Source organism: Astatotilapia calliptera, chromosome 18 (genome assembly GCF_900246225.1).
Source record: "Astatotilapia calliptera chromosome 18, fAstCal1.2, whole genome shotgun sequence".
Lineage (NCBI taxonomy): Eukaryota > Metazoa > Chordata > Actinopteri > Cichliformes > Cichlidae > Astatotilapia > Astatotilapia calliptera.
The window spans coordinates 5,503,908-5,522,525 of record NC_039319.1 but is presented as its reverse complement, the minus strand read 5'-3'; the positions used below and the strand labels follow the sequence as shown (position 1 = coordinate 5,522,525).

The following is an 18,618-nucleotide window of genomic DNA, read 5'->3' as shown; positions in this document are numbered from 1 at the left end:
AGTGATCAAAGAATGCTAAATAATTGAAATGAGCAATAATTTCTGAGATATGAATATCCCTCACATTAAAGTATTTTTTATAAATACCAGTTTTTGTTTTTTAATTAAACTCTCTTGAAACTTCTGTGCGGTTTCAATGTTTCATATGACCACCCCCGAGCTGTGCAGATTATATAGGAAATGTTAGATGCTGGTTTGAATCTATCATTTATAAGAAAAGGTTAAAATGTAAATTAAAAATGAGAAGATGCAAAACGCTACATTTTGTGGTTAGACTCCTGTGAGAAGCAGCATCATAGAACAGAATCACAGATGAAGGCAGGAGATGGTGATGAGACTCCCCACAGTCTACATGTGGGTGGTGATGGAGCGGCATAAGCAGATGGCTGATTGAGATTTTGGAAATAACCCAAAGGGAGCAAAGGTGGAGACCAGCGAGGCTGCACAGACAGACGCCTGAGAAGGAGTGACAGGCACAGCGCAGACAGATATGATGCATTCAAAGAAGGGGGCTGATTGGCTCTAAGAATGTCTTCAGATAGCTGATTGGACAAAAAAGTTTGAATGAGATTCCTCTGAAAGCATGGCTAAATGGACGGGATGAAGAAAAAAAGCACACTAAGAATAGCCCACATCACCACAACTAATGGAGACAGAAGATGATGGAGCGTGTCTGTGTAGGTTCTCAGTCATCCAGGTCGCAGTCATCTTGAGTGCTTTAAAAAGAGAACTATGCATCTGTAGGTTCATCAATATGTTTTTTCACTTGTAAAACAGCTCATGGGGAGCCCTGAGATTGTCCTGAGGGTGAGTGACCCACTATCAATCATGTTAGTCGTCAAGTGCCAGGATGGGAAAAATGTTAGGTCACCATCACCGGGGCAAACATGTGAAGCCTCTGTAAGACTTTATGCCAGCTTTTGAGGTCAACTGATGTGAGTGGGGGTTGAAAGACCTGGAAAAGTATCTCAAGACTTCATCGTAGATGGCTGATAGTTGATGCTGTAACCAACCAGTTCCTTTCAACGATGGTGGACACAGATGCCCTCTCTTAAACCATCTATCAACCCTTACATCCTCTAAATAATGTCATTTCTCTTTTAAGTGCAGGTTTCTAGCTGAAGGGGAAAGGGTTCAGTGGTCATAGCATGTTAAAGGTCCACTAACAGGTGTGGACTTCTACCTGCACAGAGTCTGTTGTCAGCTGTGGGCAGAGCCAAACTATTGAGGTACTGCTACTCTGTAGTCTGACAGCTTTGGTCGCGATGTTGTTGGTTCAGTGGAGGAGTTATAACATAATGTGAAAATGTGAGATAATATGAAAGTTAGTTTTGCTCTGTTTAACCCTTGTATGGTGTTCGGGTCTGTGAGACCCGTGTTCAGTTTTTTTCAAAAGAAAAATTAAACAATTAATTATTTTTTCACGTGTAAATGTGTTGTGTCTTTCCACTCACTCCACTTGATTATAACTGATTTATTTATAACATTTTATATAAAAGAAAAACGAGAAGCACATTAATTCATAAATGTGATCTAACAAAGGTAAAGGGAAAAAATTAACCATGTTTGCTGTTCATATGTCTTGTAATTGGGATGAAGTAAACATCTGTTGAGTAATTTAACATAAAATTGTTTGATAGTGTTAATTTGGAAAGCCAAAACTCTAGCGGGTCCACCAGACCCATGAACACTGGCTGAGTAACAAAAATACGAACACCACACAAGGGTTAATTTAGTTTTCCTATGTTGAGCCATGCATTCATGGAGTGGTTGTCTGGTTTTGCCAATGTAAAGGTCTGAGTGCTCCTCGCTGCAGGCACAGTGTGTGTTTGGGTGTTTTTGTCAGAGGGTCTGTAGTGCACGGAGAGAAATGAGAAATGAAAATGATGGAACACATCTTCCTTATTGAAGTCACATGAAAATCTAATTTTGTTAGATTCTGTAAGTTAATCTCTGGTTATTATGCATTAGGTGTCTCACCTATGTGACAGACTAGTTGCCAAGGTATTTATAGTAAGCTAAAACAAAATTAAAAACTAATTTTAAAAAAGGAAAAAAAGGAAGGATGCACATCTTCCTCTTTGAGTCTTCTTCGCTGTTTCCAGGGTTAGACAGATAATAATATCTGCCACTCTTTTCTCTTTCTTTTTGTTCATTTCTTTCTTTTTGAAGGGCTTTTGTATCAGCCAATAAAAGGATTGTTTTCTTTAACCTCTTTGTGTCCATCATTTGGGTCTTCTTTCAGCACACCCTGACATAGTCAGTGAACTCAAATGCAGACTTGCAAACTGAAAAGGATCATTTCTACATTAGCATCACATCATTTTTTTCGCACTGTGTCAAAAACTGATCACGTTTTGTTTTTGGCTTTGTGAACACACCGAGTGAACCTGACAATCGTTGATGGTCTCATTTCTTTATATTGAATGTTAATAGATTTAACCGAATGGGGAGCTTCGTACTTGTGGCAGTGGGTTCAGAGGATTATTCATTAACATGCATGATCTTTTTAGAGAGAGGTGTTGCTTTTGAATGGTTGAATGTCATTTATTTTTGCTGTGCAGTTTCACAAACTGAACTCGACTCGCCACCATTGCATTGGGGTGAAAGCAAAAATGTCAATGATTTCAGCAAACAAAAAACACAAAAAGCTTTGACATGCACGCAAAACAAAGTCACTTTCCACAGCCCAGAACAACAATGGCGAGAAATAAAACACTCATTGTAATTAAATGTTCTGCATTTGACTCCTGACATACAGCTGGATTAAAAACCTGGTTTGAAGTTCAAGTGAACAAAATGGGTCTAAAATACAAATATATAAAAACACATTGATTGTTAAACAGAACAGTGATGGACTGACAGACTAAATTACATCATTACTTTTAAGTGTTCATACTGTATGACATCATTAATCTGTAACGTCATTAAATTAATTTCAATGTTTCAATCAGACTGCTGATGGGTAACCAGATTTTTGGAAAGCTTTGTTTAAGCTTTGCTTTGTTTAACGTTGTGTATTTAATTTTCTCTAAGTCTAGCACATTTCCTAATTCCTTCAGCTATTTATGAAAAGTTTAAGGTGTTTGAAACTTTCAGAATTTTTCCAGAACCAGCAGAGTTTGTTTGTTTTCTAACAATGCTGAATAAGAAAATGGCTGAACTATATTTTGATCTATGTTTGCTGTCTCGGTCCATTTCTCTATTCAGTTTTCACGAATGATTTGCCGTATGTCCTGGATAAATCTCATCTTGTAATGTATGCTGATGATTCTACCATGTGGCAACTGTGTCGAAATGACAAGTGTATTACAACACGATTTGCTTAAATGTATCCAAATCCAAATATATGTTCATAGGAAGTAGAGTACGCTTAGTCAGCAGCCCACAACTAAATCTTTCCATAGCTGGATCGGTATTAGAACAGGTCACCCAGATTAAATTACTTATCATACCATAAACCACCACCTTTCATGGTCGCAGCACATTGACTATTAAAATTGGGGCAGGGCATAGCTATTATGACCCTGATGAAGGCCACAAGCCGAAACGCGTTGGTCAATTATTAAAGTGTTCATCTTACCTCAAGTGTTGCTGGAGTTCCTGCACAGGGCATAGCTATGGCCAGGAAAAGCTTTTATATTACTTCTTCAGTTATGAAAAATGTCATTAATGCACTAGTATTATCTCATCTAGAGTACTGTTCAATCATTTGGTCAGCAGCTAATAAGACCGATCTGAACAGACTTCAGTTAGTCCAGAACAAGGCGGCCAGATTAGTGTTAAGGTGTTCATATTATACAAATATCAATAAAATCCATGATAAACTTTCTTGGCTTTCTGTACAAGCTAAATTATACTATGGCTTACTTGTATTTTTAAAGAAAGCAATACTGTTAAACACACCATATTGTTTTTCTGCTCAGTCGCAGCATCCAGATGAAATACATAATCAGTACACGATTTTCAACAAACCGCAATTTACTAACTCCTCGAGTTAAAAGTAACTTTTTGAAAAACTCTGTTATATTTAGAGCATCTTTTCACTGGAATGAGTTGCCTTATGCAATTAGAGAATTGGCTTCTATTCATAATTTTAAAAATCACTTAAAAGCCTATTTAGGCAGCTTTTAAATTTAATTTATTAGAAATACTGTAAAAGGGCAATGTCATTTGTAATGGAAACTTGTTATTATTATATAAATATAAATATTTATATGCTTCACAACTGTAAAACCTTACTGTGGATGTAAGAGTCAAGTTATGCGGATATTTAGTATCCACTTTATTGTGTAATATCTTATTTGATTGTATTTGATAGTTTGGGCCCCAGAAAGACTAGCAACCACTGTTGTGGAAGCTAATGGGGTTCCTTATAAAAAGACAAATAAACATGTACCCAAATACTATATCTCTGGTACTGATCTCTGGTAAACAATGAAGTGTCCAGCAAGTCCAGTTTCAAGGGATAAGTCCTTTCTCAGGCAGCCAAACATGGCACAAAGATCAGTTTGAAGTGTGATGATGAAGCTTGTTTTAACATAAAAATGAAAAATCAAAAGTGCTTACATTAAGGTAAGCACTGTTTTGGTATGATGAATGCAAACAGAGCCATGAAGTCACAAACGTCCCTGCTCTGCCTCTAAAGTAATGTGGTCTCTCAAGGTTAAATCACTATTTCAACACAACTGGCTGGAAGCCTTTTTAAGGTTACATCCTCTATATTCTCCCATATTCTTGAGCACTCTCAACTTATATTGTTTGCTGAAAAGAAGGGTGGTATGCAGTCAAAATGGTCTGCAGTCTCTCCAAATAACCAAAATTGGGACAACCCAGAGGAAGAACACATCACCATTCAGCTCATCCCCAAAGACAAAAGTGTCCCGCTGTACATGAATTAAACAGGAGAAAAGGGGGAAGAAAGAAACAGTATAGGTGGGCAGTTTTCAGGGGGTGTCTGAAACAAACACAACTTCAAAGCAAGATGGAGAAACAGCTTCCAGTTCGGTCCATCCAGGTCGAGACTTGTGGGGTGGTACATTTGCTCAAAGGCAACTTTCTAAAGTGTAATAACAGTAAGTTCAGACTGAAGACATCTGAGTTGGTAAAAGCTGACAACGTTGTCACATTTGTTCACAATGTAGAAACATTTTTTCTTATTAATGAGCGTGCACAGGTCCATATAAGCTGATGTAGTGTAGTGTTTTATAAGCCACCTCTGTCTTAGTTTGGTGCCTTGACATGTCAAACATGATGATACTGACCACAAAGAAATAAACTGGTCCGCCAGGAGACCTTGATTTTATGTTTTGCTTTTTTTGTCCAGTTGCGGATTTATTTCATTTTATTTTCACTTGCTTTTTACTTTCTTTACCTTCTGGCTAGGTCAAAGAGCTAACAGCTATTAGATTGAATCTATAGAAACTACTGAATTAAAAATATCAGTTTCTCATCGGTACCACTTCACACTGGAAAACTGACATAAATATTAATATATGGTATAATAATACTTGTGCATGAAGCATTTCCACCAAAAAACATTTTGTGGGTAAATGATCGACACCAATTGCTTTAACAAAACATTATTAACTGTATTAACTCATGCCCTGGGAATGACAACGACCTAAATAAGTCACAAGTTGCATATTTCTTTTTATGAGTTTAAAGTAAATGATCTCATTTTCCAAGTCCCAGTTTGCACATTACAGATCTCATCAGACAGGCCTCCAAGCTAATATTTGTCTCCTTTTTAAAATATAATGTAGGTTATTTAGCTCATCGTGTTGCCTTCCACACTCTTGAAATACACATCTGCCTTAGACTGCAACAAATTAACCTAATTGGTAACAATAAACAGTTGCTGTAGTTTTATAAGAGGTTTTATGTTAAAATGACAAAAACTGTTCACAGTACGAACTCGGGGCAGGTTTACGGGCTGTGTTTTTAGCTGCTTCTTCTTCTTAAAAACTGTACTTGTTCCATCCTGTGTTTCTGGGGCCTCAACTTTTTGAATGTAGTTTCTAACTGTTTATCAGCAGCTGACAGATGTGTTGAATGCTCAGTAGGTTATACAAAGATGTTTTCGGTGGGCTTTTTGGGAGATATGACACTTACCTTGCAACCACAGCATCCAGGGATGGATTTCAGCTGTGAATACAAACTCAACAATAATGCAGGAAATGCATCAAAAATTGTTAAAAGATAAAATTGTCGATATTTGCACCCATTCACCTTCAAGTTTTTTGACAGAACAAAAACCCGCTAAATTCTCTGGGCAGCACAAAAGTCTGCACAACTGTCGTGGTGAAAGTGGCAGACCAACTGACTGACACCGCCATGCCAGCATGGCTAAAAGTAGCTGCTATTTGGCTTTAAAATATCTTAATTTCCATAAAAGTGCTTCCACTGAAAAATAGAACACAAAAGTGTGTCATGTTCAAGTTCAAATTTTTATTCGCCACATGCAGTGGCAGGTGGCCCTGCAGTGGAATGAACCCGCCCCCGACCTTACACACACAACACAGACATCACATGGGGATACAAGTCAGAGAACGGTTGCATTACAGAAAAACCACTGAAATGTACACTACAATGGGAAAGTACAAGAGGGAAAAAAGGGCTATAGGAGGACAGCATGAGAACAGGAAACAAAAAAACTCCTCTGCACAGAAAGCACATAAATGTCCACAGTACAACATTATAGAGCACGTGACCAGCAACAGGGGTGGGTAGGGGATGAGGAGTAATCCTAGGCAACAGCAGCCATCCTGCCAGTGCGCCGACTCTCCAGCGGGGGCCCAAACCCGACCGTGTTCCCCAGGAGGATACAAGCATCGAAGGCGTTGGAAGGGGAGGGGGGATGAGTGAGTGCTTATCAGTGTAAGTATATGTGTGTGCGTGTCCATAGTTCAGCTGAGATAGTGTCCTTCGCCCTGCCAGGCTAAGTAAGCAGTCTACCAGCCAACCCAGGTGACCTTGCATAGAGTGGGAAGAACAGTCTAAACACAGTTGTTATCAGGGAGTTTTGTTCAGCTCCAGCTATGAGCCCACAGCTGGCGCCAAAAGGATAGCCACATTATGATGGTGGTTTTTCTTTTGTGCGAACAGCTCATGAGAATTTCAAAGCTGTTCTTTAAAACTCCAACACGTTCAGAAACATGAAGACTGTTTTGCCCTGCGGTCATAAGAAGTTTGAAAAAGTGGGTCACAAAGCACGAGACAGTGATACAGGCTGTGAAGCTGTGTTGTGTTTTCCTTGGAGTTCCTTATAAGTTTGCATGCACTTTTACTTCCTGGTTAGGGTTATGCAACTACTTGGTTTAGGAAGGGGATAAAGGCCACCACACCACCTTGATTCTTTTCTGTTTCAGACATTCTGCTGTAGATTTGGGCCAAGCTGTAACTGTAGGACAGACGGCCTAACATTTGACCCTTTTAACATTTTTCTAATTGAACTGTTATGAACTTTAACATTTGACTTGCTAACTGAGGCCTGTAGAGTCTGAAATGTAAATCTTGGGCTTTTCCTCTTTGTATTGCAGAGTTGGATTTTCAGGATGAATTTGCTGGGGTGTCCACTTATGGAAAGACCATCAGCTGATTTGAGTGTGTTTCACTTGTGAGTAATCTTTCTTAGTGCAGTAGAATTACTTCAAACATCTTATAACAAACCCCAGAGTGTCATTTCTATTTTAGATGACTTTATATACTATTTTGAAATGCACTGGAAGCATCAAGTGCTGTGTATGGCAGGCAGGAATGGAAGACCCAAAATCCAGACTCCGGGAGGCAAACATGAACTAAAGACTTAGATTTATTACTTGGTGGCAGGAAAAACAGGAAACAAACTAAACTAGAAATAGTAACAAGGTTTAGACAGGCAGAACATACAGCACAGAATGAGGGAGATCGCAACACGGGACAGAGGGAGACGCTGAGATAAATACACAGAAGGATAACGAGGAAATGAGAACACATGAGGAACACAGCAAATAACCACAACCAGACAGGGGAAGCAAAACTAAACATAACACATGAGACGAGATACCTTCAAAGTAAGAGGAGCAAAACAACAAATCACAGGGGACTACCAAAATAAAACAGGAAGTATGGCTAACACATGCAACGAGAACATGACTGGGGAAACATGGATAACATGACAGGAAGGGGAACACAGAAGGAAACATGAGGGAAATAGGAACTCACAACAAAGACAATCACAGCCACACAGAGGGAGACACAGAGGGCAAAGACACAAGGGGGGAAATACTAACTAATACAAATCTAAACAGGGACAACCTCGGCACTAGAGAATCAACTTAACCAAAGACGACTTAAACATGAGACATAATACAAAATGACATCAAAACACAAGAAAACTCAAAACGCTGGGTCAATGATCCAGGATCGTGACAGGAAGTGAGAGACATGTTCCCTTTTTTTGCCATAACCCTTTTGCATGTGACAAGTATTCATTTATATCACCTTCTCTTTTTTGTGCCATGTATTCATGTCAGTTCATATTCTCTGATAACGGTTTTCACAGTTTGTGTTTAATGAACTCTCTCCCTGAAACAGTGGGAGCCTTTCACTCACTCTTACTCACTTAGTTGCTTCTGTAAAGCTGAATTGTTGATGGCAGCAGAGAAAATGAGACACAAAGATCATAGTTTTGATTCACTGCATGAGGGAGCCCTCCCTATAGGAGGAAGCTGTAACCGTCTGGGTAATTGGAAAGTAATCTGTTCTTTCTTTTAGTCAGCTCTCTCAACTCAGCTGGGACCTGAATACAAACAAACAGGAACAAGTTTAAAGAAATCTCATCTTGTTGTTGCTTCATGTAAAAATTGGATAAGATGCTCTAGACATTTCATTTTTTAGTACAAATGTTCTTAGCATAATTGTATATTCCTTATACTTTAAAGTGAAAGAAAACTGGTGGTAGGTTGGGGGGATTTTTAGTACCCAAGACCTGGATCACTCCAGCACTGAATCAATGCTTTGAATTAAGGCTTTGAGGCCTCAGTGTTGTCACTGCAGTAGATCAAGCAGTCAATATAATAATCCTGACATGTTTGTATAGTTGCATGTAGATCAAGTGTAAGCATACCACAGGTTATTATTTATTTATTATTTGCTACTACATATGTCATATTAGGTAAACTGACATAAGATTTGATGCCAAGAAGCATTTTTACAACAAAGAAATAAATGACCAGACACAACTTTCCTTACATTTCATACAAAGTTTAGATAGTTTTCCATGTTTTTGTTTGTTTGTTTCAGAAATACTAGAACATGGATTCTCCTTTATCGAGCTATTTCACTGCTAACCTCTAAATCCTCTCACCTCCAGAAACCCTGGATGGATGGATGTTAAGACATTATTACTTTATTGCAACAGCAGAGAGTCCAGCCAAACTGATCATTTCATCAGAGCACATTTTTAACTTTTCAGTGGTTGTTTGTTTTGGGGAACTGAGCAGCAGTTAGCCTGGGAAATAGCTAGCAACACTAGATTTAAGGAGATAGCAGCATAACTAAAGGCTGGTTTAGCATCACTGCCCTTTTTATTTAAAAATAAAGTTTTATACCCTATATCTTAAAAGTGGCGTTTGGCCTCAATTATTATCTCTGGACCTGAACTCCACGTAAGACTGAATGATGAATAATTCAACATAACACTGGATGAGAGAAAATAAGGCATGCACCCTGGCAAAATAAAAACACAATGAAAGTGAAAAAAAGTGAAAATGAAAAGTGTTGGTTGTTTGTAAATGATGTCGTACTTGCATAGGTCCTGTCTACTCACAGCACTTTCTGCTACATGTCTCATGTACCCAGTCACACACGTTCATGCAGCACTTCTATCTGTGCCTGAGGGCTTTAGCCAACATTCACACACGCTGATGGACTTGGGGTTCAGTGTCTTGTCCAAGGATACTTTGGCATGTGGACTGGAGGAAACTGTGGACCAATCCACTGACCCTGTGACTGGTACCAATTGTACCACCTGAACCACAGCTGGGACAAGATTAAAGCTGCTTAATAAAAGAAAACAGCAAGAGCAAAAAATAAAGAACACTTGGGAAAGTCCGAATAGAGATGACATGTGTTCACTGCTTGAGCCGCAATCTACTAGCTAACCTGAGTGAAGGAAAAGATTTGTCACGATTAACCTCTAAAGTTGGCAGCTCCTTGTAATGAATCATTTGACATTTCCATTTACTGCCAGTCTTTAGTGACTGAAACACTAACATGTGAAATTGGCTGTCAGAATTCACAGTTATGTTCTGCAGCAGATTTTAATCAAACTTCATGCAGCCTGGCGGGCGTTCATCGGCCTTCCTGGTGATTTAATTGGCCAGCACCTTAGCGTGCAAGGTGAATACAGCATGGATCACACAGGCTGCCATAAACAAAGTTATGCCCAAGACACATATTTGAAATTCAAATCAGCTGAGAACCTCGGTGCTGCTGCATACACACCTCCACACCACGTTATACACCTGAACACCACAGGGCTCATCAAACCTGTCACGATGAGCCAGACGACTGAAAATATGTTGTTTTTCTTTCTGGAATTTATTTTTTACTTAGAGATTGATGTTCTTTAAGTAAGTTTAAAAGTATTTAAGAGATTTATTTTTACAAATCATTATCAATTCAATTCAGTTTTATTGATATTGCACCAAATCACAACTACAGTTGCCTCAATGCCTTTTCTATTGTAAAGTAAAGAACCTACAATAATACAGAAAACAGAGAAAACCCCAACAATCATATGACCTTTATGAGCAAGTGCTTTGGTGACAGTGCTGCTGGGTTTTAATACAGTGAGCCTATAAAAAGGTGTCTGTCTCTGTCATTTCCCATAAATGACTCTTTTTATCTTTAATCTCTTTTTTGTGCTACAATCAGAAAGCGGTAAAATATACTTAATAAAGTATAAATAACTTTTTTCATGCAGCTGTACTTAAAGTAAAAAAGAAAAGAACGTGACCCAGTTTGGGAAGTTACTTTCTCAATAAAACTTTATCACTGAGTATTAAAAGTTTTGAGGCAGAAGTTGAGGAGACTTTTGCACATCCCCATGCTGCTGCTGTGAGCGCTTCATTTGATCAGATGTAGCTTTAACATGACCGTGCCTCTGCAGACAGCTGCAGCTCAACGTCTGCAGGTTTATGGAAAATAAAGGCGTTTACGGCAACAGTTGCTTTAGATCGCGCCTGTCGCATCCAACAAAAAGTCAGCGCCTTTAGCTACAATTAAAGGAAATTTAATCCATCAGCAGGCTTTTGAGAAGCAGCTCAGAGCAGATGAGAAATGTACCGTAGCTGGAGACGACTCAGTGCCTGCTCAGTTTTATGAAACAAATCTTCAGTCTTTCAGTTCCTGCTGAGGACTCCAGAGGTATAAACATCTGTTTTGTTTCCTGGAGCTCAAAGAGTTTGTCAGAGTCAGAAGCCACAGACTACAGACGAGCTCTTTTCTCGTCCAGTCCTATCAGCACATCTCCAGTTTAAAGCTTATACATGAAAATGGAAAGTATTTACTTAAATCCACCTGCTCTGTCAAACTCAGTTCATTCAATAAAGACAAAAACATCAGAATAACTCAAATGATTATGAGATGAATCAGTTAATTTACAGCCAGAAAATTAATCTGCCTCAATTTTAATGACTGAGTTTTTTGTTTGAATAGTTTTGAATAGTTTTTCTCTATTTCTGCTTCCTCAAATCACTAAAGCTTTTCTTTAGTGCTTTGCTTCATTGTGCATGTTGGAGTGTGTACTACACTGAAGGCTAGATGAAACAGATCAGTTCCTAAGACCAGCCGGTGAAGTGATTAATTGAGAAAATAAAGAGCATCCATCCATCTTCATCCGCTTTATCCGAGGCCGGGTCGCGGGGGCAGCAGCCTAAGCAGAGAGGCCCAGACCTCCCTCTTCCCAGCCACCTCCTCCAGCTTATCCGGGGGAACACCAAGGCGTTCCCAGGCCAGCCGAGAGATATAATCTCTCCAGTGTGTCCTGGGTCTGCCCCGGGGCCTCCTCCCGGTGGGACATGCCCGGAACACCTCACCCAGGAGGCGCCCAGGGGGCATCCTTGTCAGATGCCCGAACCACCTCAGCTGGCTCCTTTCGATGTGGAGCAGCAGCTGCTCTACTCTGAGCCCCTCCCGGATGGCCGAACTTCTCACCCTATCTCTAAGGGAGAGGCCAGCCACCCTTCGGAGGAAGCTCATTTCCGCCGCTTGTATCCGCGATCTCGTTCTTTCGGTCACTACCCACAGCTCGTGGCCATAGGTGAGGCTAGGGACGTAGATCGACCGGTAAATTGAGAGCTTTGCTTTTACACTCAGCTCCCTCTTCACCACGACGGACCGGTGCAGCGTCCGCATTACTGCAGCTGCAGCCCCAATCCGTCTGTCGATCTCTGGCTCCCTTCTCCCATCACTCACAAACAAGACCCCGAGATACTTGAACTCCTCCACTTGGGGCAGGAACTCATCCCTGACCCGGAGTGGGCACTCCACCCTTTTCCGGCTGAGAACCATGGCCTCAGATTTGGAGGTGCTGATCCTCATTCCCGCTGCTTCACACTCGGCTGCGAACCGTTCCAGTGCGAGCTGGAGGCCCTCACCCGATGAAGCCAACAGAACCACATCATCCGCAAAAATCAGAGATGAGATTCTGAGGCCACCAAAGTGAAAGCCCTCTGCCACTTGGCTGCGCCTAGAAATCCTGTCCATAAAACTAAAGTTAAAATAAACAGCAGATTAACCAAATAAGACTTTCCTATAAGGCGAGATCCTTTTTGACCTGCAGGGGCCTAAATTTATCCGCAAGGTATTTTTTTAGGTTGGCTGGAGGAATTTGTAATTAATTAATTTATATTTGTAATTAATTTATATTTATGTCAAGCATTTTTTTCTATAAATACAATATAATCACTTCACTTATGTCTTAATTTTTGCAAAAAATATTTTAAAATTTATTAAATTGTACCTGCACATGTTGTATAGCAATATAATTTTTTCTGATAAAGGCGATGATTATTCCTCATTTATTGTATTTAGATCCCTTATAACAAAGGTTTCAAACATAAAGCTTGGGGGCAGAATCAGCCTACAGAAACTGGAAAATGTGAAATGAATTTTAACATTTATCACTACTACTACTAATAACAATTTTAGGTTTTCTTGACATTGTAAAGAATCCCCCTTAGTTGCTATTCATACTACACCAAAGTCATTAGGTGACAGTTAAACAATTAAAGTTCCTGTTTTTTTTTTTCCACTAAATTTGTAATTTATTTCTTTGTCTTTTTTTATAGTGGATTCTTGAAAAATAGGACATTATTTTTAAGTTAATGAAAGAATTTATATTTTATAATTACAGGACAGTCTGGGGAATCAACTAAAAGAACTTGTCTGTAATTTTACACATTAATCGTGCAGCTTCACATGTCCGGCCCACTTATGATCAAAGTTACCTGTAAGTGACCCACAGTGTAAAATGAGTTTGTCTTATAGATTCTGTGACATGATTAGTAATACTCAGTAACATCCATCAACCTCGGGTTTCACTGGGCAAAAGGCAGCGTTCACCCTGCACAGGGTTAACACACAGTGACAGAATAGAAAAGAAACAATAGAAAATATTTGACACAGAGCACTATGGTTACTGGTTTTGTCTCACCTTCCTTGACTGAAAATAGGAGGCCTGGTGCTCTGGCTCTGCAGGGATGACATGAAACATTGAACAGACTGCACCCCGGCAGCTTTGGAAACTCCTGTTTTGGATGGTTTGACACATGAACCAGAAGCTTCTGCATGCATGGACACTGGAGGCACCAGCCTGAGGTTTGATAACACAAGACCATCATTCTGCCCTAGAAACAGGAAGATAATCTGAAGTTACCTTCAGGTGCTTTTAAGAGACTCTTCAAGTGGAATCTGAAAACTGAACTTTACAGAATACCTTTCAATGAAAAAGGTTAATGTCTGACTGTCATGCTCCTGGGAATTTGACCCAGGTTTTTGAGTTTGTTGGACATTTTATTCATTCTTCAGAATTATGAAATAGTTAGGTTCAGGTTTTGAGAGCCTCTGAGTTTTGTTGCTTATGTTTCTAGGTTTTGGTTCCTTTTTCTGTTCATGTTTGTCCCCTTTTCATGTCTAGTCTGTATTTGTCTCATCTTTGTGTTGTCTTTAGTCTCTCCTGTTGTCGTCTCTCTGTCTCTCTGATATCATCTGTGTTTTGTCCTTTTGTCTCCAGGTCTGTTTATTCCCCAGTATCAAGCTTACATGTCTGAGTCTCAGTGTGCATCACTTGCTGCTTTATTTTGTTCGTTTTCTGTCTCCTATAGCTGAGCCACATTTAGTCATGCCAACATATTAAACGAACAATATTTGTCTCTTATATGATACATCTATATATACACTGTCAAAGATACTTGTCTTTGAGTGAAGATTTAAGGTGATAGGAAATATAAATGACTGCAACTTGAATCTTTACTGAAGCTCAGTGTTTGACACAGAGTTCAAACTCACTGCTGTAATAACTAATAATGATTAATATAATAACTTTAATATTGGCCATATTATATTTACATTACCAAAGTGAGATGACTTTAGTCTCATGAACAACATTAGCTAATTGTTATTTACTAGCTAATCTTAAAATGACTGTTCAGTACAGAAATGAAGCCCAATAATCATGTTTTACAATCCTGTGGCCTCAGCCTCAGATACTTATTAAATCACACAGAGCTCATGTAGAAACAAATGAACAAAATATCTTCTCCTTCATTTCTGTCAAACAAAGCTGAATGAAACGTTTCCAGCTGTTAGTATCATGGTTGCTAGGCAACCTGGGCAGCGCGACGGAGGCTTTAACAAGCCTACAAGCCTCGCACTTCCGGTCTTAGCGGTCTTTGAGTACGCGGACCTTGAGGACCGTTAAGGCTGCCTACTTTATTGGGATACAGCCCTTGTCATGAGCTCACGCTTGCTGTGTGTCTTGTCTGTGTTGTAGTCTAGCTTCCTAGTGAAGTTCTTTGTACTATGGTTTCCTGCAAGTCCAGCAATAAAGCTGCCTTTTAGGTTCACTTCTGCATCTGAGTATCTGCATGTTGGGTTTATGCCTCTGTCTGCTGCACAGCACATCATGACCAAGACAGTGTTAAATTATTGAAACTGTTCCCTGCTGTTGGTGGAGGTTTTGTCCACAATATGGAGTTACTGAAGGTCACAAAACATACTTTCATAAAACAAAAACATGTAAAATTAGATTAAATATTTCACTGACACTTGAGAGTAGCAATACACCTTAAAAGTGTCGATTCACTTTTAGACACTGATTAACAGAAGAGACGTGTAAAGACTTTTGGGAGGTTTTTGAGAAATGTGAATTTGTGAAACCTGTTTGCTATGGGGATGTTTCTCAGGTGGTGAAATTGGATGAATATTTGGCTTTGCCCTCAAAAAAAAGTTTTATTGCCAAAAAATATTTAACTTACCAAAGAATTTCTCCTCAGTTTTCTATTTAAATATATAAAATAGGAGAATTTGCAAAATAACAGAAAAATGTTCAAGTTCAATGTGAAAACAAAAATGTTAAAGTGAAAAAAACGCAGTTCTCTGTCCTTGCAGTGAGTTTCCATCTTTAGCAAACTGTTATTAATCTGTATTTAAGTTCATTTTGTCTGAGGATCTCCTCACCATGAAATAATCATTCGATCAGGAGCTGGGTCTCAGGTCGGACTAGAGGTTTGTTTTGATGCCGTTTTATTACTTACAAGCTAATATCGCCATCTGGTGGTTATACAGTTTATGACAAAGGTTAATGCTTGTCATTTAAAGACTGCTTCCAAAAGAGGACTGAAGAGTCGTTTAGCTTCTAGTTTAATCGGCTTTGCGGTGTAATCTTTGCTGCCAACAGTGTAGTGAAACATTTAAGATGTACATGAAAGTTAATGGGTAATTATGATGATCTTTACCACAAAGATTTTAAATGAAAGAATAAACAAAGGGCATGAAAACTGATTCTTATGTCTACTGTGTATCTTCAGTGTGAATGTTGAGTTATATTTGAGTATCTGCATTTAAAGCACATACTAATGTATTGTTTCGAAATACATGGTGGTACACAGGAAACATTACTAAAGAATGTAGAATTAGAACACTATCTGTATTTGTTTTTTAAATAGTTTTACATATATTTTACCATTTAAAAAATAAATAATCAAGAAATCAAGCTTGCTGCCAGTTAAACCAGTTTGCCTGGGTCAGACTTGTTACTGCATGCTGTAACCAAACATACCACACCCTGCATCATGTGATTGGCTCTTGGTCGCTCTGTAAGAATATTTCTTTAGCGCCTCCCTTCACAGATGTGTCTGTATCAGGATGGGTCTAAACAACATGGTGTAAATGCAGTTGCTGATGAGCCTCATTTCCTGTAGGAGGTGAACAAGAGCAGAGATCTGTTTCCCTTCAGAGCACAGAGGTTGTTTCTGTTCAGAGGAAGTGAAACTGTCTGACAGTCACTGAGAGACGGTGAAACGGCACAGCACATGAATCAAATGGATCAAACAAAATTCTGCTGTTCAGTCTGTTTGGATCTACTGAAGAATCCGGTGGCTATTCCCTGTGGACACAGCTACTGCATGAACTGTATTAAAAGCTTCTGGGATGGAGAGGAAAAGAAGAAAATCTACAGCTGCCCTCAGTGCAGACAGACTTTCACAGCGAGGCCTGTCCTGGTGAAAAACACCATGTTAGCAGATTTAGTGGAGGAGCTGAAGAAGACTGGACTCCAAGCTGCTCCTGCTGATCACTGCTATGCTGGACCTGAAGATGTGGCCTGTGATCTGTGCTCTGGCATCAAGCTAAAAGCTGTGAAATCCTGTCTGGTGTGTTTGGTCTCTTACTGTGAGAAACATCTTCAGCCTCATTATGATGTGGCTGCATTCAAGAAACACAAGCTGGTGGAGCCCTCCAAGAAGCTCCAGGAGAACATCTGCTCTCGTCATGATGAGGTGATGAAGATGTTCTGCCGTACTGATCAGCAGAGTATCTGTTATCTCTGCCCTGTGGATGAACATAAAGGCCACGACACAGTCTCAGCTGCAGCAGAAAGGACTGAGAGGCAGAGAGAGCTGGAGGTGAGTCGACAAAACATCCAGCAGAGAATCCAGGACAGAGAGAAAGATGTGAAGCTGCTTCAACAGGAGGTGGAGGCCATCAATCAGTCTGCTGATCAAACAGTGGAGCACAGTGAGAAGATCTTCACTGAGCTGATCCATCTCATCCAGAAAAGAAGCTCTGATGTGAAGCAGCAGATCAGATCCCAGCAGGAAACTGAAGTGAGTCGAGTCAAAGAGCTTGAGGAGAAGCTGGAGCAGGAGATCACTGAGCTGAAGAGGAAAGATGCTGAGCTGAAGCAGCTCTCACACACAGAGGATCACATCCAGTTTCTACACAACTACCCCTCACTGTCAGCACTCAGTGAGTCTACAGACTCATCCAGCATCAATATCCGTCCTCTGAGCTACTTTGAGGATGTGACAGCAGCTGTGTCAGAGGTCAGAGATAAACTACAGGACATTCTGAGAGAGGAATGGACAAACATCTCACTGACAGTCACTGAAGTGGATGTTTTACTGTCAGATCCACCAGAGCCAAAGACCAGAGCTGGATTCTTAAAATATTCACGTGAAATCACACTGGATCCAAACACAGCGTACAAACAGCTGTTATTATCAGAGGGGAACAGAAAAGCAACATTAATGAAACAACAACAGTCTTATTCTGATCATCCAGACAGATTCACTGGATCGTGGCAGGTCCTGAGTAGAGAGAGTCTGACTGGACGTTGTTACTGGGAGGTGGAGTGGAGAGGGGCAGGAGTTTATGTAGCAGTCGCATACAAGAATATCAGCAGAGAAGGATGTGGTAATGAGTGTGAATTTGGACATAATGACAAATCTTGGTCATTATATTGTAACAACAACAGTTATACATTTTTGTACAACAACATCCAAACTCGTGTCTCAGGTCCTCGTTCCTCCAGAGTAGGAGTGTACCTGGATCACAGAGCAGGTATTTTGTCCTTCTACAGCGTCTCTGAAACCATGACTCTCCTCCACAGAGTCCAGACCACATTCACTCAGCCGCTCTATGCTGGACTGATGGTTTACTATAAATATGGAGACACTGCTGAGTTGATTAAAGTGAAATAGACTGAAGTCTTTCATATTGTGAGTTTAAATCTGTATTTTAGTTTCATTTTATTTTCTCTCCATCATTTCTGCACAGAGATCAGCTGTCAGTCAAACATTATGGGTGGTACCTCCACATCTTCTAGTTGTTCTCTTGATGTTTCTGAGTTTTTAAAGGAGATCTTTCCTGTGACTGTTTATGGAGGCTATCACTGCTCATCATCATTTTGATTTACTAAAATATTTCTGCACATGAAAATGTAAACTTCTCTATCCTCTAAATGTTTCTGGAATATTTGTCTTGAAAAATGTCGACATTTCTCTTTATGAGTATGGCAGACCATGTGTGTGTGTTTGTGTTTGTTTTTGTCAAAATCATCAAACAAATGAG

The 18,618-nt window shown here is 39.7% G+C and overlaps 1 protein-coding gene across 1 annotated transcript; it reads left to right on the top strand.

The window, feature by feature from the left end:
* The first annotated feature begins 16,433 nt into the window (after positions 1-16,433).
* On the top strand, positions 16,434-18,618 carry LOC113011190 (tripartite motif-containing protein 16-like). The gene has a single exon (XM_026150619.1). It carries the CDS (start codon positions 16,581-16,583, stop codon positions 18,246-18,248), a length of 1,668 nt encoding a protein of 555 aa, XP_026006404.1. The 5' UTR covers positions 16,434-16,580; the 3' UTR covers positions 18,249-18,618.

Bases quoted from the DNA above. Each gene is read 5' to 3' on its own strand.
- LOC113011190 (XM_026150619.1), top strand. From the start codon at position 16,581: ATGAATCAAATGGATCAAACAAAATTCTGCTGTTCAGTCTGTTTGGAT.